Source organism: Magnolia sinica, chromosome 2 (genome assembly GCF_029962835.1).
Source record: "Magnolia sinica isolate HGM2019 chromosome 2, MsV1, whole genome shotgun sequence".
Lineage (NCBI taxonomy): Eukaryota > Viridiplantae > Streptophyta > Magnoliopsida > Magnoliales > Magnoliaceae > Magnolia > Magnolia sinica.
Window position 1 is genome coordinate 4,950,380 of NC_080574.1, and position 22,313 is coordinate 4,972,692.

The 22,313-nt window shown below is 40.3% G+C and overlaps 1 protein-coding gene across 6 annotated transcripts; it reads right to left on the reverse strand.

Moving 5' to 3' along the window:
- Positions 1 to 10,705: 10,705 nt before the first annotated feature.
- Positions 10,706 to 20,978, reverse strand: LOC131232512 (tRNA (carboxymethyluridine(34)-5-O)-methyltransferase). Of its 6 annotated transcripts, none has more exons than XR_009164876.1 (4): positions 20,820 to 20,978; positions 15,739 to 17,044; positions 12,350 to 12,528; positions 10,706 to 11,048 (listed from the first exon to the last, which is right to left on the reverse strand). XR_009164876.1 is itself a non-coding variant. In XM_058228833.1 (4 exons), the coding sequence occupies exons 3-4, from the start codon at positions 16,797 to 16,799 to the stop codon at positions 12,444 to 12,446; spliced, it is 1,146 nt and encodes a 381-aa protein (XP_058084816.1). In that variant the 5' UTR covers positions 16,800 to 16,987; positions 20,712 to 20,752; positions 20,820 to 20,943; the 3' UTR covers positions 12,048 to 12,443. The 6 variants fall into 6 exon arrangements, 5 of the variants coding, with proteins under 5 accessions (XP_058084816.1, XP_058084788.1, XP_058084780.1 ...); XM_058228833.1 differs by lacking the exon at positions 10,706 to 11,048 and adding an exon at positions 20,712 to 20,752 and having other exon boundaries at positions 12,048 to 12,528; positions 15,739 to 16,987; positions 20,820 to 20,943; XM_058228805.1 differs by lacking the exon at positions 10,706 to 11,048 and adding an exon at positions 20,712 to 20,752 and having other exon boundaries at positions 12,048 to 12,528; positions 20,820 to 20,940.
- Positions 20,979 to 22,313: the final 1,335 nt, after the last annotated feature.

Consider the following 22,313-nt stretch of genomic DNA (forward strand, 5'->3'; position numbering starts at 1 on the left):
CTTCAAAAATATGATATGTTGCCGATCTACGATTTAGCGGAGGTTTAATTTGTGTCTTTTCTTGTACTTTTTCCTTATAGTTTTTGGTTATCTTGTAGGTCTTTTTTTCCCCATTTGTTTCTCAGGTTTACGATCTATTTCTAAAGCATAAAGGAGATTTTGCCTATCAAGATGGTTGGGTCTGATCGCTGGAAGGAGGGTTTCTGCTTCTGATCCCTCATATGTAGAGGCTGTTGTCGTTTTCATCAGATATCTTGTTTTCGTAGTAATCGCTCTTCTGATGCTTCTAGCACGATTGTAAATCGACCTATTTTGGGTTTGATGTTCCGTTACGTGTAAAGAGAAGCTATCGGTGCTGGAGAGATGGAAAAGTGTTGTATCCCATGGCAATCCAAACAACCCACACCGTGATATCCCATGGGATGAAACGAATCCCCTGATTTCCAAACAGAAAGTTGGACCCAACCTGGAATAGAGGTGTATACTTCTATCCCAAGACAATTCACTGACGTCCATAAATGCTGCTATCGGCTCAATTCCATCCGTTGTAATCCACCATAACGCAAATGCCCAAACAAGCCCTAAGAGTCTACCATCGGAGCAGGAGTAAAGATCCCCTTCGAACTAATGTTGGATGAGATATATATATATATATATATATATATATATATATATATATATATATATATATATATTCAAACAATAATAAATTAAGAAATATAAAATAACACATTTGTTGCGGTATTTATTAATGTAGCCATGAAGGAAAGAACTAATAAAGAAATATAAACTATTTTTGAGATAGTTTACGTCCTCTAAAATTTTACTAGATTTTGATTGTTATTATTCATCCTATGTATTTAAGATATTATTTCAAGTGACTAAACCATCTCAAATATATTTATATATATATATATGTCTTGCACCATTAAGAAATTAGATTTATCATCGCTTGGATTATTATATTCACGGTCACTCCAACTAATGTACCATTCTTTTTCTTCTTTTTTCTACTTGATTTATTATTATTTGAATATTTTGCATACCTTTCTAACAATGGACCATTAAGTAGAGGAGACGAAAGCTATAAACCATAGCAAATGGAAAAGTATTAATCATTGCATTTGTTCCCAAAATGAATGGCTAGAAAAAGTTAATTGATCATATAAATGAATGCGGTCCGATTTAAATAGTGAAGATTGCTCTAAGTAGATGTCAGTGATCATGATGCTTGGGCATGATTAAAAATATCCTATAGTATACAGTTGCTATGTTAATTAATTAGAGAAAATATTAGCTACCATCTGATTTTTCTGAGCTTTAAATTTTATTATTATTATTATTATTATAACACGCGCACACACCCCCACACAGGCCTTAATGGAATTTCACCACCTATGGATACTCAAACCCTTGATAGGGTGTTGAAACCCCGAGCTTTAAAATTTGACCCATCATTATTTCAACCATTGTAGCCATCAAGTGGACGATTAGAAATGGCTTCTTAGTGTTATTTCATAGATATGCTCCATCTACAAAGTCACCCAAAATTTAGATGAACTGAATAACCACACATCATTGCCACATCCAAGGAGGAAGAATCAAAATGGTGGTAGACTATCACGTGACTCTCTTTTGTTGGTAAGCTTGTTGCACCAACTCACCGAGATGCACGACCTTTTGTTTATAAGTGCACGCGTGGGCACACACACACATATAATATATATATATATATATATATATATATATATATGAGAAATAGTACCATGACGTCGAGCTGTGTGGGCCCTACTGATGTGCGAGAGACATCCATTTCATTAATCAGATGCACCCTTTCATGGTGAGCACTTGGTGGGGCCTACCTGAGTTTTGGAATGACCTAAAATTTGTGTAACCCCTCATCCAAGTGGGGCATATACAATGGATGGGTTGAATGTGTAAACCACATCTCACTAGGCTCAATATACAATTAGGAAGGTTTCAATGGGTGGGCATCTACTCTCAATTATTGCTTGCGGTGTGACTCACCTAAGTCATGAATTGGCCTGATTTTTATGCCCATGGTTCACAATGGAAGGGTGCATCGGATTAACGGAATGGATGTCCCTCGTACATGATGGTGGCCCGGCCCGCAGAGCTCGACCTCCCATGAGGTGACCTCATAGAACCTTTTCCGTATATTATATATGTAGTATAAATAGCTAGGTTGGGCCAGCAAGATTAATCCTACCTTGTCATCATTAAGAGATATATTATAAATAATCTCATAGAATAAACTTAAAATTAAACATAAACGACAATCTAACTACCTAAACCTTAAAATCTACTGCAAGTGGGGCACATGGATCTACAAAAATCAAACTCAATTTGGCATTTACTTTGTTAGTCCGAAGGAGTCACATCTCTCAGTACTATTGCACTTGGTTATTTCAGAACTCTACATTTAAGAGTGCTTGAGTAAGAATAAATGAATAACAATATCTTTGAAGATATCTTAGTACTTCAAAAATCTTCTTTTGGTCAAAAGCCCATGGTTGAATGGGATCAAGCTCTTTGGGATTACCATGAGGCACCAGATTCATTCATGCTCATTTTAAGGAAATAAATTAAAAAAGGAGGGGAAAAAAAAAAAGAAAGAAGGAAGAAGGAATTATTTAAAGTTAGCTTCATTGAAAATGTATTAGGGCATGTGTGGATATGCGGAATTCATGCAAAAATAAAAAGTGCAGTTGTCCATTATTAAGATACAACTGAATCGTTTGGATACATTGATTCTTTTATCTACGGTCAGAATTCTGTGGAACAAGCCATGAGGTTTCAGTTGTCCAATGAAGTTTGAGGATTCTCTTGACTATTTAAATAGCCAAAACCCCTTTTTTGGAATTCAATTTTCTATGGAAATTATCATTAGACAATTACTTTTTCTATTAAAAAAAAAAAAACGATGGATTCTAAACATACTCATCTTAGGAGAAAAGGAGAGAACCTTGTAGAGAAAATACTGATATTTTATTTATTTAGATATTAAAACAAGTACTTAGAAGTAAATAGAGATTAACAAAGTACTGTAAAGCTCCTCTATCTAGCCCACACTAATCTATGAAGTTCACTACTTCTATTCCATGAAAGGAACCATGAGGAAATCTTCTCTTCAAAGAAGTAATCATCCTCCCATCGCCACCGTTGGATCGCGGCGCCTTTCAGCAACACGAAGCTCCGGCACATCGGACATGTCGCGCCTTCGTTTTCTAGCCACTGATCGATGCAATCCTTGTGGAACGCGTGCTTGCAATGCAACCCCCTCATCATGTCTCCTTCCTTGAAATTGCACAAACATACAGGACACTCGACTGATCGAGTTTTCGCCATGGACCCATTTTCGAACTGAGTCGTGGGGAGGTCTTCGTCGAGTGAAGCCAGATAGTGGGCTGTCAACGCAGCCAAACGCGGAGAATTCTTTTGAGAGCTTATACACATGAAAACTGATCTAATCTTGAGAATTACTTCAAATAATGCTAAGGAGATGATGATGATTGTAATTGTGTAGATCTGCGAGAAGATGAGTGAGATACCAGCATACCCCATCTTGCCTTTTGGTCGTGACAATGTCTGGAAATTTCAAGAAAAATATAAAGACATTGATTTATATGTAAATGGGGCCACGAAAAAAATATAAAAATTAAGGAGCTGTTTTGACCACTAAGCTACTCATACACATCCAACATGTGTCTCACCATGGGCCCCGCATGCATCAACAGACGGATGATCCGATCTGAACGTTTTGGGGGCATTCTATTGTTTGTGGTGATGAATTTTATATAATTAGCATAGAATGTTCCATTTTATTCCAATGGTTGATTGGGACTGCGGAACATACAATATGCCGGAATACTCTACATCTTTGTTTTTAGGGCACGCAAGCTTGTGGGGCCCACCATGTCATATTTATAAAATCCAATCCGTACGTTAGGTTATATCATCGTTTTTAGGTCACAGGACAAAAATCAGCTAGATCCATAATTCAAGGAACAATGAGAATGAGATGCTAACCATAGGTTCATGTGTGAGCCACCGTGAGGTGTATCATTCATCAACTCCGTTAATCAGGTGTAACTTGTAAGACTCTATCAGGTGGACCACAAATGATCAGTGATTTAGATCTAATCATTAGATTATCTACGATAAATGATTCAATGGGCTCCACTATACTTATGATAATTGTAAATAGGTTTGGGGTAAGACGCCTGAATAGTGTTCTGATACATGGTTATTAAGTCGAATATAAAAACTTAAGACCCATGCAAGAAGTGTGATGGGTAAACTTATAAATTATCTTTCAGGTAAATACATATCTTGCCCTCATCAGCATAAATAAATAAATAAAAATAATAATAATAAAATGATAAAACACTGCACCATTGAGTCATCAGGAATGTCCCTTTAAGGTTAAAATGGTATTGAACCTACATTATTGATACATAAACATCAGTCAATTCCGCGATATAAATATAACACAACTCACTATCATAGACTAAGAGAGAAAAAGAAGAAAAAAGCCCAGACTAAATAACAGGTGTGCAATGGGACGAAACGTTTAGATCTTTTGGCATAAAAATCGGGCGGGTGTTGCCCACATAACGAGCAGATGGACAGATTTTCAAGACCGATTATCAAGCATACGGCCACGTGTCAAGTGTAATTAAAAAAATCAGGACGGTCCATTCATCCAATGGTCTCACATACACATCAAGTCGACCATTCAGCTATCTATTATTTTCTACGGCTTTCAGTGTGGCCCACTTGATAAATGGAACAATCTGATTTTCTGAAATCAATGTTTTTCAAGCTGGGAGCCAACCTTTTGGACGGCTCAGATGTCTTATGCACGTGACACGTTGGCTGTATGCAGATCAATGGGTGGTAAATTTCCAATAAAGAGGTCTTCGATACTTTTGCGTAGTGGGCCACCGGATGTGTACATCGTCCTTATCTCTTTAGCAAGAGAAAGGGAAAGGTCCCGGGTCCAACCGGTTTTGCACAGGTTGCAATCCACCCAGAAAATAACTTCCAATCTATTAGGTGATTACGATATCTAGTCCTTCCAATAGGTTGGCCACATCATGAGAATTATTAATCCAAAATGTATCCTATTAAAATATGCGCCACATCATAGAAATCAATTTTTAACCATTGATAATAGAAAAATACAAAATTCGGTCTACTTGATGAGTGGATATGGCTGATTTTTTCATAACGTGATTGTAACAGTGGGGCCAACCTATTAGACGGGTTGGATGCCGTATGCACTTAATAGGTTGGAATTTATCAGCTGGGTGGAACGTAACATGCCGTCCAAGTGGTCAAACTTGAGACCTTCTAGAAAGGAATTGGAAAGTCTAAAAACAGCCGCCGAGCGAATTTTCAGTGGAGTTGTTGCCAGGGCACTTTCTTATTGTGTAGGGCCCACCTTGATGAATGTGTGGTATACCCAAGGCGTCCATCCGTTTTTTCCAACTCATTTTAGAACTTAATTCCAAAACTTAAGCAGATTCAAATCTCAGATGGACTGGGCCACAAAAGTTTTGGATCAAGCTGATCTTTGTATTTTCCTTCCATCCAGGTCTGTTTGGCCTTATCAACGGGTTGGATGGTAAATAAACATTAAGGTGGGCGCTAGGAAGTTTTTAATGGTGGGCGTCCAATCACCGCTGTTTCCTGTGGTGTGGTCCATTTGAGATATGAATCTGCTTACTGTTTGGGACCATATTTTAAAAATGGGCTGAAAAACGGATGGATGGTGTGGATGTCCGAAAAATCATCAAGGTGGGCCTCACAGTAATGGTAACGCCCACTAACAGTTGGTCCACTTTACAGGTTGGGTATTACCTCCGCCCATCCCTAGCTATCCATAGCTAGTAACGAACAGAGGATTTGAGGGGCAATTGTGATGTATGGGATTTATCCACACCGTCCATCTATTTTTTCATATCATTTCAGTATACAAGCCCAAAAATGTGTCAGATCCAAGGCTCAACTGGACCACACCAGAGAAAGCAGCGGTGGCAATGACCCTCACCGTTGAAACCTTCCTAAGGCCCGCTCGTAATGGTTAATTTCCATCCAACCTATTCATAAGGTCATCAGCTTGATCCAAAACTTCCGTGGCCCATAAAAGGTTTTCAACGGTAGATCCTTAATCCCCACTGTTTATTCTATTCGAGGCTTGAAACTGACTCATTTTTGGAGTTTCATATCCTGAAATGATATGGTAAAATGGATGGACGGCGTGGATAAAACCCATTCATCACGGTAGACCCTCCGAGCCCCTGTTCGTTCGTAGCTAGGACGGGAGGGGGTGATACCCAATCCGCCTCCAGATTCATCCCGTTCCAAAGATAAAGTCGGACTTGGATTTCCTGCCAAAGCCTTTCGCAGGAGGTTCTTGCACTGGGATGCTAGGTAGGTCCCACTACGATGTTTATGATAAATCCACACCGTACATCCGTTTTGGGAGGTCATTTTAAGAGATGAAACCAAAAAATAAGGTGTATCCAAAACTCAAGTGGTCCGTACGATAGGAAACAGTATAAATTCAGTGACCACCGTTTGAAACATTCGTACGGAAAGAAAGCTTCGTATCAGGCGAACTTTTCTGTGTTTTCACTTCATCTGAGTGGGAATAACCTTATAAACGGTTTGGATGGCATATAAATATCAAGGTAGATTCCATTAAGGTTTCAACGGTATAAAACTCTTTCCTCGATTTTTCCTCTCGTTCGGCCCACTTGAGTTTTGGATACAGATCGAATGTCCTAAAATGAGCTCTCACAACGGATAGAAGGTTTGGATTTCTCACAAACATCACTGTGGGTCCACCTAGCATCCCAGTGCAGGACCTTCCTGCGGAAGGAAATCCGCGTCGGAGAAAGTCGGGCGCGGATTAGGTATTAGTACTACCCCCGCCTGTTCCGAGCTCGGGACAGGCGGAGGCTCCAGGGGCCACTGAGGGTCCACAGTAATGTCGTAGTCTTATCTACACCGTCCATCCCTTTTTTCATATCATTATAGACTACTAAACCAAAAATAAGGAACATCCAAGACTCAATTGGAACACACCATAGGAAGCAACGGTGCTAGGGACGCCTACCGTTGAAATCTTCCTAGGGCCCACTCTGGTATTCATTTTCCATCCAACCCCTTGATATGGTTATATACACTTGAATGAAGTGAAAAAACAAATATAATCTTGATCTAAAACTTTTGTGGTCGGTATTAAATTTTCAACGGTAGGAATTTAATTACCACCGTGTTGCCCTTCTTAGATTATATCTTCTCTGTTTTTAGGTTAATGTTCTAAAATAATATTTTAAAAAATGAATAGACGGTGTGCATAAAGTTCATAAATCACTGTAGCCCCTCAGTGGACATCGAAGCCTCCGCCTGTCCGAGCTCGTAACAGGCGGGGGTAGTACCTAATCCACGCCCGAGAAAGTCTGGTAGATGTTCAATGGAAATGGATTGGCTAGAAAGTCTGGTAGTACCTAATCCACGCCCGGTGGCTGGTGGTCGGTGTTACGTGGACCGCACCGTGATGTATGTGTTTCATCCATACCGTTCATATATATTTCTAGATCAATTTTAGCATATGAGACCAAAAATTAGAGGAATATAAATTTCAGGTGGACCACTATAAATTTCAGGTGGACTACACCACACGAAAACAATAGCAATTGGATATCCACTATTAAAATCATCCTAAGGCCCACTGTACTGTTTATTTGTCATCCAATATGTTGAGTGGGTCATAAAGACCCAGATGAAGGGAAAAAATAAAGATCAACTTGATCCGAAACTTTTATGGCCCCCAAAAAGTTTTTAATGGTCGACGTTCATTAGACACTGTTTCCTGTAATGTGGTCTACTTGAGATTGGCATATTCTCAATTTTTTGTCTCATACCATAAAATGATCTAAAAAAAATAGATGGACGGCATGGATGAAACACATACATCATAGTGGGGGCCACATAGCACCAGCCACCAGCCATTGGCCGGTGTCGTGGGGGAGTAGCCAATCCATTCCCAAGTTCAATGCATCGGGACGAAAGCCGATTGCGGAGTGAGTAACTCGCTACGCTTAGCGTACTGAGTAAACTTTGTGAGGTCCACCATGATTTATATATCTGATCCGCTCGTTCCATCAGTTTTATCAGATAACTTTAGGGCCTTAGCACAAAAATGAAATATATAGAATATTCGAATGGAACACACCACAGGAAACAGTTGAATTGAAAGTCTACCCTACTGTTGAAAAATTCTTAGGGGCCACAGAAGTTTTGGATCAAGCTTATATTTGTGTTTTCCCTTCATCCATATCTTTATGATCTTATGAACAGGTTGGATGACAAATAAACATCACTATGGGGCCTAGAAAGGTTTCCACCGTGGAAATCATTATCCCCACTGTTTCTTGTGGTATGATCCACTTGATCTTTCGATAAGCTTTAATTTTGGGCTCAACTCCTTAATTTAGATGTAAAAACGGATGGACGGTGTAGATAGACCACATACACTCAACACGGGCCCATCTGAGTTTACTCCGTACGATAAGAGGGTACCGAGTAACTCAGTACGCAATCCGATTTCCATAGGGACTGGCCACTGACGGACTCGGTCCAGGCAGGTGCTCTGTGAGGCTCACCGTGATCTATTTTTTTATCCATGCCGTTCATCCATTTTTCCAACCAAGTCTATGGTATGAGTCCCAAAATGAGGTAGTTCCAACACTCAAGTGAGCCACACCACAAGAAGTAGTGGTGGCAATGACGCCTACTGTTGAAACCTTCCTAAGGCCCACCATGATGTTTATTTGGTCATATAAACCTGGATGAAGGGAAAACACAAATATTAGCTTGATCAAAACTTCTGCGGTTCCCAATAATTTTTGACGGTGGGCATTCAATCCCCACTCTATGGTCCACTTGAGCCTTGCTTATGCCTCATTTTTGTCCCCGTACACTAAAATGATATGGCAAAATGGATGGACACATACACCATGGTGGGCCCCACAGGACGGAGAGGCAGGACGCAATCAGCCCATGAGGGGCTTGGGCTGTTGTTGCCATCCAATTGGTGGTCTGCCAAAGGAATGATTGGAGCAATGGTCGACACTCAACCAGAGAAATCATGAATGGATGGCCGGATTTGTCTAATCACTACTACAGACAATCCACATGGTGGCCTAAGAAATCAAAGGTCCTGATTGCTGCAAACATCTGCCATTCGTACCATGTGAAGGGTCCTTGATTGAACTTCTCCGCATCTGGTACGGAACTTTAGCAAGCTACACCGTTTTTAGCGCCAAATGCATCACGTGTGAGGCATCCGAAGTTCTTTTTTTAATTATTTTTTTACCTTGTTAGTACACCCACTGTCAGATCACACGTCACTGTTAGCCAACCCCATCAGGGAATCGATGCCCAAGTGTTGAAACGAGATATCTTTCACTCAGTCTACCACTTGAGCTATGGATCTGGGTGTGAGGCATCCGAAGTTGGCCCAGATCAATCATATGATCCATTCATCAGCTGGGCCACAAGATCGAAATCAATGCAGCTGACAATCTGACCCAATGTGCAAGTGTGACCAACCCGGTAGTGATTAGCCTGAGTGTGAATGGTGTTCGGATGCACCCATTCCTTACAAGTGGACCTCACGGTTTGGGGATCCAGACCATTGTTTCTATGATCCCAACTCAGGTGGGCCATTGATCATTGCTGTATTTTTTACTGAGACATCCAATGTTTGCCTCCAATTTCAGCTATATGAAATAACTCCTCTTCATCTTATCATCTTTATGGTTGCGGCCTCAAGTTTGGTTCTTAAATCATCCATGCAAGGCCTCAAATCTTTCAAGTGGACAGGATCTAATACAGCCAACTGTACCATACAGTCTACTTTAGTGTGGGATCCAACCTATTCAAGAGTTAGATCCTGTCGTGAAAATGCAATGCCCCTAAACTTAGACCAATCAACCACACCATGACTTTCTCAGGCCAATCAAATAATCAGGTGGACCAGACAGCTCTGCGAAAATCTTGATTTTCAAGGTGTAGGCCACCTTATTATTGTACCATGTCCCATTTTCAGTCATTTGGACTGCCCAATTTCTCAGGGTGTATTAGAGAAAATCTTGCAAAAAATATAAATAAATAAATAAAAACTGAAGCAGTGGATTAAATTTTCGGATAATATGGATACAATAGGAAAAATAAAATAAAATATCAGGATATTATCATGATAAAACAGCAGGGAACTGTACGGTATGCAGTACACATGGCAGGTTGAATGACAATCAAGTCCATACATCCATGGACCCTAGTAAAGATTGCTTTTGTTTCAAAAATCTCATCCATTACTTTACTAGGGACAACCATTTTTTGACAGCCACTTATCCATGGAAAGGAAAGTCTAGAAGGCCATTTTTTTTCAAATGACATCCTCACTAGGGCCCAATATAGAAATGGTCCCAATGGTTCATAAATATGCCAATGACACCATTAACGGATGTAACAGTTCATAGGTCAACACATACCAAGATATTAATATAAGAGACTGCAATTAGCCATCGAATCTGGGGTCTTTCTCCATGATCCAAACAGACTATTTGATTTACCTTACCATACATGTGGGACAAGCAAAAAAATATCCCAGGTCAAAATGTTTTAAGCCTTCGATCATTCAAAGAATTGGAGACCATCCATGTTCAAAGGAAAAGAGTCATATTTTAAAAGGGTCAAATATTTTATAGATACAGGCTTATATGGGTTTTTGGTTTTTGGGAACATGGGGATATTGTCGGTTTGATGTCATTTGTAATTTTTTTCTTCCTCAAGTACTAGTTGCATATAATTATATATTTTCAAAATACCAGCTACATTTGTCACTCTGCTCCTAACCACTACATGCGCATTCTGCAAGCGGGATGTTGAATCAAGATGCAGATTCATCCAATCCAGGCACAATCCAAGGTTCAAAAACTCCATTCATCCTGAAATATCATCAGTGGTGTTAACATTCTAAACTCTGTCAAGACCAAGGACTAATTCTGCAAGCTTATCCCAATTCGCAATAAACCATACACACGAGTGGATTTTATCAGGCTAAACCAAACATGCCCGACTCAGGACAAAATCTCTAGGGAGTTTTACTGCAAAATTACTCGAGAAATCTGATTTTAAGGAACAATGCCTTGGCTTTCTAAAAATCCCAAAACCATTCCTCTTGGGGTGTGAAATGACCAGAACGGCCAAGTCTATTTAGCTTTCTTAAAAGTGAAGTCTGAGCCTTGTGGGTCCCACCTGGTGTGTGTATGACATCCAAACCCTCCAACAGGTACACCACACCATAATGATCAGATGAACAAAAAACATCAGGCTGATCCAATCATTGAGTTAGCTACACCACCCAAAATTTTCAAATTCACATGCGGCTCACCTATTAATTGGATTGGCCTGATCCTTGACTCGTCTGTGCATCATGAAGAGGTGCACCTGTCGGACGGGTTGGATGTGATACACACGCCACATGACCCCAGAATGCTTCACTCCACTTTTTAGAAAGAAAATAGATGAAGGGCATCTCATTCATTTTGCATGCTCCAAGAAGCATATTCTAAGACTTAAAAAGTCTCCAATGGTGCTTGGTAAAACCATAATTCTTGAGAAATTTCTTGGAAAAAATTTCTAATCTTTATTTCAAGAGAAAAGTAAGCATTTATAGATATGAGTTTTCCCATCAACTGGAGATTCAAACTGTAAATTCCAAAAGGGCAATCCCTCCGCTGTATATGTTCAAAGTACATTTCGATTCGAGTAAATCAAGGTCACAATAATCAACTAATCAATCCTACCAAAAAGAATATTTTGATCAACCTACTCTAAGCAAATGACACATGGTTACAGACAGCAGAGTGGTGGTTGATTCGCAGGCAGTGAGAAACTGTGCATATGGTATACTAGGAACTCAAATTAAACCATCAAAATTGTGGGCCAAAGTTAAACCAAAGTTGTACTAATTCAATTTTCCAAGTCAATAATATGGTGAAACATTCAAATGGAAAGTTGAAAGAGACAGTCAACGGTCCGAATTCAACGAGAAAATGTCCATCGGCCATAGTCTACTATCAATAAGTTCTATCTGATTTAGAAGTTATTACTACATAGAGAGGCCCACAATTTGGACGGCTTAATTGGAGTGAATGCATGCCACATGTACAATTTCTTGAGTGCCTGCATATCAACCACCATACCCAGCCAGATTACCAAATAATCCCCACCAGAAGAAGCTTACCTGTCTTGGAAATGCTTCTCAGAAGATTTAGAGCATTTCAGCAATTTCCATTCATGTATTAGGTAAATCCAGGCCAATAACCCAGCACTAGCGTTTATGTCTTCTCGAGAATTATACACCAATTGGATTTGTCATAGAACTGGTCAGAGATGACTGCATTCTGAATACCAGAAACCAACCTGAAACAGAAAAGATTAAATGTGTCATTTCTGAGAAGAGTTTTATGAGCCACATGTGGAGATTCTAACAAATGGAGGAACAAGTTCCTGATACAAAGAGCCAAATGGCTAAGATCATCTCAGAAGATGGACAGTAACGCCCTCTCTGACCAAAGCATAGTTTAAAATCCCAAAAACTCGAGTTGAGTCAATTTTCAGCCAGGTTGGGTTGAGTAAAAACTTGACTCGAGTCAATTTTCAGCCAAGTTGGGTTGACTCGAAGATTCAACCCAACCCGACTCAACTCAATGTTTAATTAGTATAAATTGACAATATTAGGATTGGTAAATGATATTTAAAGTAGTTAAGATCTCTAGTGAGTAATATAAAACTTAAAGTACTTAGATCTCTAGTGAGTAATATGAAACGGAGTTTAAAGCAACAACACTACTGTTATCTCACTGCTTAAGGTCATTGAGTCCCTTGGGTGATATTGGGGGTTCAAATCTCACTCCCAACATATATCTGTTTTAATAAAATCTCACCACTAAGGCGAGTGACTTAGTTTGAGTCACACCAAGTCATGTCAAATCGACCAAGCCATCAGGGCAATTTGATGAGTCTCTCTAGGCCAAGTCAGGCCCAGAATGGAGTTTCCCAGAGGCTCGGCTCTAGTATAGAGTTGACTTGGCCCACTATTGAGTAGTTAGAACTATGGACCAAACAGCTGGCAACATCATTTACCTCTTCCAACATGTTCACCAAGTGATATCTCCAAATGTCATCAAGCACAATACAACTTCAAGGGATGCATCATGAGTTCCATACATATTACTTCTCAATATAAAATTTTTTTTGGAAGATGACAACAATTTTATTAGACACACCAAAACCGGCAGGGAACTATAAAGCAAACAACCTTTGAACAAAATTTGAATCACAAGACTTTAGACTTGAAGCCCACCCCAAAACCTCAACTTTAACCCTCCTAAACACTTCCCCCACCGTCCACTAATATTTTGAAAGCATCGACTATTTCTTTTCCTCCAAAGCCCCCGAAGAACTTCCATGGCAACTAATGTCCAAACCATCCTACCATATTTCCCAATCCTTCCACCATGCCAAGCCAAAAAGTGGTTATAAATGGACTCCCAAATACCCAATCCATATTACAGAAACCAACAACTCCCCCCCCAAACCTTTTGAGCAAAAGTACACTGAATGAAAAGGTGATCGATGCATTCTACATTAGCCATGAACATGACAGATATGTTGGGGAGCATTAGTGATCTCTTTTGTAGATTATCGATCGTTACAACCTTCTTTCTTCCAACGAGCCACACAAAAGCCGCCACTTTGGGCATTAGCTGTGTGATTGATAAACACTCCCCTTGAGGAATTCGTACGCATCTTGTAAAAAAGAGCGAACTGTAAACCGACCTGACTTGTCATTTTTCCACACCATCTAATCCTTCTCCCCTGTCACTAGATTGCAGCTTTGGATCTTAGCTAGAAGCCTCATGAATTCCTCTACCTCTTCATCCCACAGATTCCTCCGGCATAGAGGAGTCCACACAACTGCCTCGCCATCGAGAGAAGAGCTACGCGCAATTGGGATGTTGGCCTTCAGAGCTAAGGTAACTAAATTAGGAACTCTGCGTCAAGCAGTCTACACCCTATCCACTCATCTTTCCAAAAGTGGACTCTCTCTCTCCATCTCCTATGGAGAACGAATCCCCTCCCAAAAGCGACCAGCCACGCTCGAGACAGCCTTCCACAACCCTAACCCTCTATAAAGAGAGGATCTCTTAACCCTCCAACCTCCATCTTGGACACCATACTTTTTAGCTACTACCTCTCTTCAAATATTATTTTCCTTTACCCCCAAACCGCCACAGCTATTTCTCAAGTAAAGCCAAATGTACGCTTTCTAACTCCCTCATCCCCGTTCTTCTTTCTTGATACAGCTTGCACACCTCTTCCCATCTGAGGAGATGAAACATATGCTTCTCCCAACTCCCTCCCTCACCACAAGAACTCTCGTCATAACCGATCAATTTTATCCAACACTGACTTGAGACAGTTCGTTCTTTGATCTGAGAAGAGCAAAATGTTTGACAAAGCTGCTTTGATCAGGGCTTCTCAATACAATTTCTTTCAAATTAATTAAAATTTCATGAACAAATTCTTCAATACTGACTATCATAGAATATTCATGTGGTGCCTTTTCAGATTTTGCACTTGCGATACATGTTCCTTCTATTTCTCCAAGTAAAGCCCTTTGGATAACGATACCTAACATATCTGCTTGGCCTTTCATAAGCAGGGACAAAATGAAACAGCCATAAGAAAGATGCATAAGGCATAGAGTTGCTAGTGTTCCTTGTGCCATTCTAATAATACTGAAGTCATGCAAGGTGATGATATCAGCTAGGGGCTGTATGGATACCCCAGAATTTGAGGCCCAACCCATGTGTCCTTCGGAGAGACAGAGCTGTTTGGCACATGGGAGGATACAGTAAACACTCCTGTCAGCAACAAACAAACAATAAATAAATAAATAAAATAATTGCAAAATGCGAATGTAACAGCAATGTGTCGTCCTGTTCCCATTGCAATCATATTCGGGGACTGAATGTATGGGTCTAACACAGATTTTTAGGTCCTTTGGTTCACGTCGAACTTATCACAGAAGTTGATAACTTAAAGTACAATAACTTCTTTTTTTGTACTTTTCTCAAGAAACTTGAAAACATCATGATGGACTGACACGGCTTTGACATGCAAGAACCCTTATTTAAAGTTGTACACAAAAGAGATGCAGAAGCTATGACCTGACTCTTCATCATACTAAGAAGATTATCCCAGACTACAATAATAAAAGTTCTTTAGGAGGCCTAACTAATATATATCAAGAAACAAAAGGGTGGAGTGACAAACACATCCATCTGAATAGGGTTCAGCTGGGACAGGCCTGGGTGGGTTTGGACCCAGAGTGTTGGGCCTGTCAGGCTGGGCCTACTCAAAGTTTTGACTTTAATCGGTCAAGTTTGGGCCTGGATTGACAGGCTTATTGGGCCTGTCCTATTCAAAGTTTTGAATTTGCTTGGCCCAGGCCCAGCCTGTCTGACACCCTAGATCTGAATTATGCAGAAGCAACAACAAGTACAATAAAAGAAGAAGAAGCCATATAGTGTAGGGTAAGCACCTATTGTAAGAACAAGGCCTTACCTTTCAAGCTCGCCTTTGATGAATACATGGTAATACCGATTGTAGACAACTGCACCCTTTTTATCATCTTTCTTGGCCAGACCATTAGCAAGAGCGGAAGCAGATGCACCGCTGATCTCAGCTCGATGATAGGGTAAGTGCCAAGGAACAAAATATTCCTGGTGGCTTTTGATATCACTGTCTCTAGAAGCTATAGAACCATCTTCCGTTCGAGAAGATACAACACCAACACCTGTTTCCTCCTTGGACTGTTGTGCCAAATCTTTCAACATGTTCTGATTGCATGCTCGTCTTAATTCATCCACCTCAAGGTGACTGTTTTCCTCAGTTTCCGGGATGGTTGACAAAGTGGCAGTTAATGGGCTACTACGCACACGAAGACTGCCTGATCCTATCCACTCTTCATCATACTTGTTCAAAAGTGGGGTCCACTTTGCAAGCAACGACCTATCTTCTTGTTCTACAGCCCATACTGTTATTAAAACCAAACCACCCGGCCGTACAACCCGGATCAATTCCTCTATAGCTTTTCTCCTCCTACTTTCGGTGCTCAGATGATGCAAGACAGCAATAGAAATAGCTGCATCGCCGAAGCCAGTTCTATAAGGAAGATTGACAGCATCTGCAACAATAACTTCGTGTCCTCTTTCCGCACATATGTTGATCAACGGAGTGCTTATATCGCAGCCAATGTAAAAGCAATAAGGATTTAAGCCCAAGTACTTTCCATTACCACAGCCTGCATCTAAGATGACAGAACCCGGCACCAAGGAATTCAAAAAGCTGGCGACCTTAGGCCACTTGGCAAAGCGGGTGGAGCTGAAATGGGGAGCAATAGCATCATAGACACGATGGACATATTTACGTTCAATGTCTGGAGTGGACTGCACACTCAAGGAACATGTGTGATCCTGTCTGGCTGACAGAGAATCCTGAGATTTTTCATCTAATTTCACAGAAGGCAAGCCACCAACATTGGCTACTGCATCTGTTATAATAGAGGATTTAACATCTGAATGAAATCCCTGGCTGCCTTTGAGAAGTTCTAAAGAACTAGACATGTTGATTTTCTTGAAGGCTTTAGAGCAACCGATATCAAATATTATGCTATGAGCAGAAGCTACATTCCTTCTAGCCTCATGTCTTTGTACAAGAGTCCTCAGATGTGATGCCGATTTCGGGAAGCAAAATCCTGGAAGGACTTCGATTTGAGAACCAACAACTTGCTGGAATCGGCAGAAGAATCTCCCTGCTCTTACAACATTAAAGATCATTAAGATGAAGCATATATACTCTAGTAAGCACCCTGTAGAGAAGACAAAGCCCAGCAATAAAGTCAATAACATAGTTTAAAAACTTTTTTTTCCAAAAGATATAGTTTGAAAACTTGGCCTGACTCAAAAGGGTTTCAAATTGAGTCGACTAGAAACCTCAATTATTTAACATAAAAAACTCCAGAAATATATAATATTTAGAATTATTTTAAAATATAAAAATAATATTAACTAAAACAGTGGGAAATTTCCCAGAAAATATACAGTGGAGAAAACTAGCAACATAATAACGATCTCCAGCCCTTACACTTAATAGTAATGCTAAGGGATTGCAATTACATCAAGCTAAGAGTTGGAGTTGAATTTGATAGCCCATCCAAACTCACCAATGTGATTGGAGATAGGTATAATCAAATAAAAATAAAAGAAACGCAAGAACAATATTCAAACAATGGCCATCATTTTAGGTATGGTGATATCTCTATTTGGGGCCACACTAATCAACAGTTTGGATGGCTGAAATGGCCCCGGAAATCAAAAGCCCCAAAAAAGAAATGGAAAGAGATCTGTCTTCTTCTAGATTTCAAAGAGAGAACCACTCCACAGCACCCAACTTTCTTCCCATAAACCCTAATCCTCCATCAACTTCAACTGATGCTGTCAAAAATCTGACCCAAAATCCATCTATTTCAATATCTCAAAGCTAGATTCCCCCAATTGAATATTTTCCATTCCAATTTCTAGCCAAATGACAGCAAAGTTGTTAGATTTCAGTGTGGATCGATGAGATTTGAGGGAATACCTCTCCATGAAGAGGTGGGAAGAGGTGAAGAAAACAAGATGAGTGGAAAGGATATAAAAGAAGGGTATTTATACTAAAGCCCTAACTTAAATTTGATCAAGTTGACCGAGTCAACTTGACTCGAGAGTTTTCCACCTGCCTCAATGAATCAGCCAAGTAGCATTCAGCCCTTCTCTAATTGTGTCAGGCCGACTCAGCCGAGTCTAATCAAGTTTCTTTGAGTTTTAAAATATGTTAATAATGATATCATCTGATCGGCCAGACATGCAGATGATGTAGACGGCTTGTCAGGCAAGCCACTCATGAGCCAAGGCCCAAAAAACAGGCCAATTGGACGATCCTAATTACACGATTGGAACAAGCCCAGACATGGATGATGGTTGTTTCCTTGAGTCAAATGCTTAGGTTCATCCAAAGGGCCTGATTTTTGGGCCACAACCATCCGCCTATATATGCCGTGACCTCCTAGCTGAGTGGTCTGGATCTCGTACGCATCTATCGCTTGTCACTATGAAAAGTCGTGTGAAACTAGAATTCCTAACCATGGAGAGAGGCTGATGCAGGACAATTAACCACTTGCTCTAAAAGCTCGAACTATTAGAGTATGCGAATTAATCCATTTATCTCATATAGCCCAGGCCCCACATCTCATGGGTTAGGACCTCGGCCGAACCCCCGTCGTGGGCCCCAAATCACATAGGCCGCCCACCCCAAGTGTGTCCCCGCATCCCACGGGCTACCCCACTCGAGCCCGGTGTGAAATGCGCATTAATCACCACTAGTAAAATGTCTCGAATACGAAACCTCCCCCGTGGGCCCCAAATTGCATGGGTCACCCACCCCGAGTATGCCCCTGCATCCCACAGGCGACTCCACTCGAGCCCAGTGTGAAAATGTCCCTACATTAATCACCCCCGGTAAGGAGTCTCGAACACAAGACCTCCCGCTCTGATACCAATTTGATGCAGGACAATTAACCACTTGCCCTAAAAGCTCGAACTATTAGAGTATGACGAATTAATCCCTTTATCTCATATAGCCCAGGCCCCACATCTCATGGGTTAGGACCTCGGCCGAACTCCCGTCGTGAGCCCCAAATCACATGGGCCGCCCACCCCGAGTGTGTCCCCGCATCCCACAGGCTACCCCACTCGAGCCCGGTGTGAAATGCGCATTAATCACCCCTGGTAAGGAGTCTCGAACACGAGACCTCCCCCGTGGGCCCCAAATCGCATGGGTCACCCACCCCAAGTGTGCCCTTGCATCCCACAGGCGACCCCACTCGAGCCCAGTGTGAAAATGCCCCTGCATTAGATGCCTAATTTCCTAACATAACCAGCACAACACTCCAACTTGTGTAGCATAGTTGTCAACATCAAGAATGGGCTGGACTGCAAACAAAAATCGTGTCCTTTTCTAGGCTCCTCCACCCAGGCCAAGGAATTAAGAACTCTGTTTCTGAGTGTAACTCGTCCAAGGACCAAAATCATTATATGACTCGGCCAAAACTTTGCAACTCGTCTGAAAAATATATAAGTTTAAGGGTGAATTGTTTTGCTGTCTGTCAAGCTGAATCAACTTGGTTTAGGTGATTTTTGCTTACATGATCAAAAGCAGCATGGGTATCCCTGAATATCATGAGGCCTATATGAGAGTGTTCATGTAGAGAAGTATAAAAAACAGTATGCTCTTCAGCTCAGTACATGTCAAAGCCACAACTTAAAAGCTGGAAACCTGACTCGGACTCTTCGAAGGCTAGAGCCCAAGTCGACGCAGAATGAAACACGTCAAAACTAAGGTGTAAAAACATAGAACTCAACTCATACTTTAAAATGGCTTGACTCTAAACCCAACCCAGTACTCGATCCGTCTTTCTCAAATTATGGGGAAAAAAAAACTCATTTCTAGTTTGATCTTCCAATCTTCAATCTTTCAATGCTGATAAGAAATCTAACAAAATTCTAGATATGGTCGGTCATGTTCGTTCCTGCAATTTAAGTCACCATTTTGAGTCTTGCTAAGTACACTCGGGCAAACAGGATTTTCAGATGAGAATCATCTTCATGATGCACATGCAAGATGAAGCTTTTCATCAGGCAGGCCATGGATCATACCGTAAAGGCATCAACACCCCCAGTCTGGAAATTATACCAGCCCGTCCATTCGTGCAACCCGCACAAGTAAATATGGACGGTTAAAATCAGCTGCCATACGGTGCATATCCAACATACATGTGTGAGTCATGACCCACTAAATGAGTGGAACTGATTTTTGAACCAAGCATGATCACGGCAGGGCCTGCTGATTGAAGGCCACAATCTCACATACAGGTGCATTGGAGACGATTCTCAATCCAGAAATCCTCTCTGCAGGGGGATCAAGTCCTAGAACACTAGTTGATTGTTCTCAAACATATTCCAAATTCTGAGCAGAGCAACAGTTATCACTCAAATTAAAAATGACAATTAAAAAACAAAATCAGCAATTTATTTAAAAAATAATAATCAAATCAAAATTACAAAAGATATTCGACATATCAAAAAATGGAGGAGATCCGATGCACCAGGGAGGATGAAAAATTTTCAATCCTCCCACTTTGAATGCCATAAACTTCACATTTGTGAAATATGATCTGACCCATTCATTCAATAGAACCATCACGAATGACCAATCAGGAATGATCCATGGAACAAAAATTACAGTCATTGGACGATCCTAACCACTTAAAAGAATGGTGTACAAAATCACTAAAATCCGGTCGGTGATTTTCGTACAATCTCTGTGATTATTGGCCCATTTCCTGAGCGGTATGATGAATTAACGGTTCACATCATCATACAGATAAGCCACGTGGACTGGATCTCATCCCATCAGGAAGAATAATAATAATAATTTACCAGGGATAGATCAAATCCTGCCATGTAAGCTCCAAATTTCACTGAGAAAATCAGGAAAAAAAGAAAAGAAAAAAAAGATCGAGATTTTCTTCTGTTAGAATCCGTTACCTCTGAACAAGAATCTCAGGAAATGTAGCAATTTTCGAAGAGAGACGAGATGAAGTATTCTTCAGCGAAAGCGGGGAAATGTTCGAATTTGCAGAAAACCCTAACTTCTCCTGCAATGCTTTGTTTTATGAGGAGTTATTTTGATACTCCGGATAAGTTGGACGCTTGATACGCAGGCACTTAAAATGGTACACTTTGGTAGATAGTTGCATAAACTAAACAGACTAAATTGTGGAACTTACTATTTCTAAGTTACAGACTAAAAAGTCGATTATTAAATTAAGACCATTGGATAGTTTCATTCTTAGCCGTCAAATAAATGTCACTAATCTGATACATAGATAATAAAAGGTAAGCATAATTTCTTTTTATGATACATACAAACTGGTATCCATAATTTGGACGGTTTAATTTGAATCGGTTGCATGCCACACAATGTCTAAGCAACTTCTAAGTGCCTGCGTATCATCCACCACTATCTGCCAGAGTATCAAAGTTCTTCTCTAATTCCGAGAAAATGACCACTGTAAACAAAAACTTTTGTCCAGCGGTTTTTATAAAGGAATACGAACTTAAGTGACCAACTTAGACTAGCACGTGCGGAGAGCAAATTTGAGGACGAAAATACCCCTGCTTTCTATTGCTGCGGATTTGGCAGTACTCTATGGCTACGGATTATAACCGTAGCCATAGTCACACTGCCGTTCTAACAAATGACCTCAACATTGGGACAAGACATTGAAATGAGGTCGACTGGGTCGGTGGGATACGGCTTTTTGGGCCATGCCCTAGCCACATTAAGTTAATTCAAGTAGCATTTTTTATAGCAATATGAAAAGTGACTGTTACGATTTGAATAGCATTTTTCTAATGCAAATGAATACAACATGAATTTAGAATCTTTTCTTTCAAAATGATGCATCATGATGCATTCTTCTTGCATTTAGGCATCAAATACAATCGGGCAAATTTCACATACATCATTTACCGAATCACCTCTGAATCTAAACACGTATTGAACAATCATTCCTATAAAAGAAATAAATTAGAGAGGCAAAGAACAAGAAGCGATCAATTTCTTAGAGAAGAAAATGAAAAATGATCCAACATTCTCGTATAAAGGTTAAATGATTTAACATACATAAAAATCCGTCCCATCCCTCAAGTAGACCATTCCTTGTTTGGCCTTGATCCAAAAATCAATTGATTCAACAATCGACCTATTTAAAGTATACAGAATGTTAGAAACCACTAAATTCTCATGGTATAGCCAATACTGGGAATTGAAAAAGAATATGAAGAAGAAGAAGAAGAAGAGACTTCTCTATCCATGACACTCTCATTCTAGAAACTCAGATTCTATTGAACTTGAGTGGAGAGTTCCACACATCCAAACAACTCCTAAGGCACTTCATCGAAACCAACTAACCATGTGAGACACCGAAGAAAGGAATTGATGGCAGGCCAGGCATACTCATTCAACTAAACAAATAG

Excerpts from the sequence above, each read along its gene's own strand:
- LOC131232512 (XM_058228797.1), bottom strand. The coding sequence starts at position 17,012 with ATGATCTTTAATGTTGTAAGAGCAGGGAGATTCTTCTGCCGATTCCAG. Across the intron at positions 12,529-15,738 it reads ATCAAAGGCGAGCTTGAAAG|GTTGGTTTCTGGTATTCAGA; the intron begins GTAAGGCCTTGT and ends TTTCTGTTTCAG.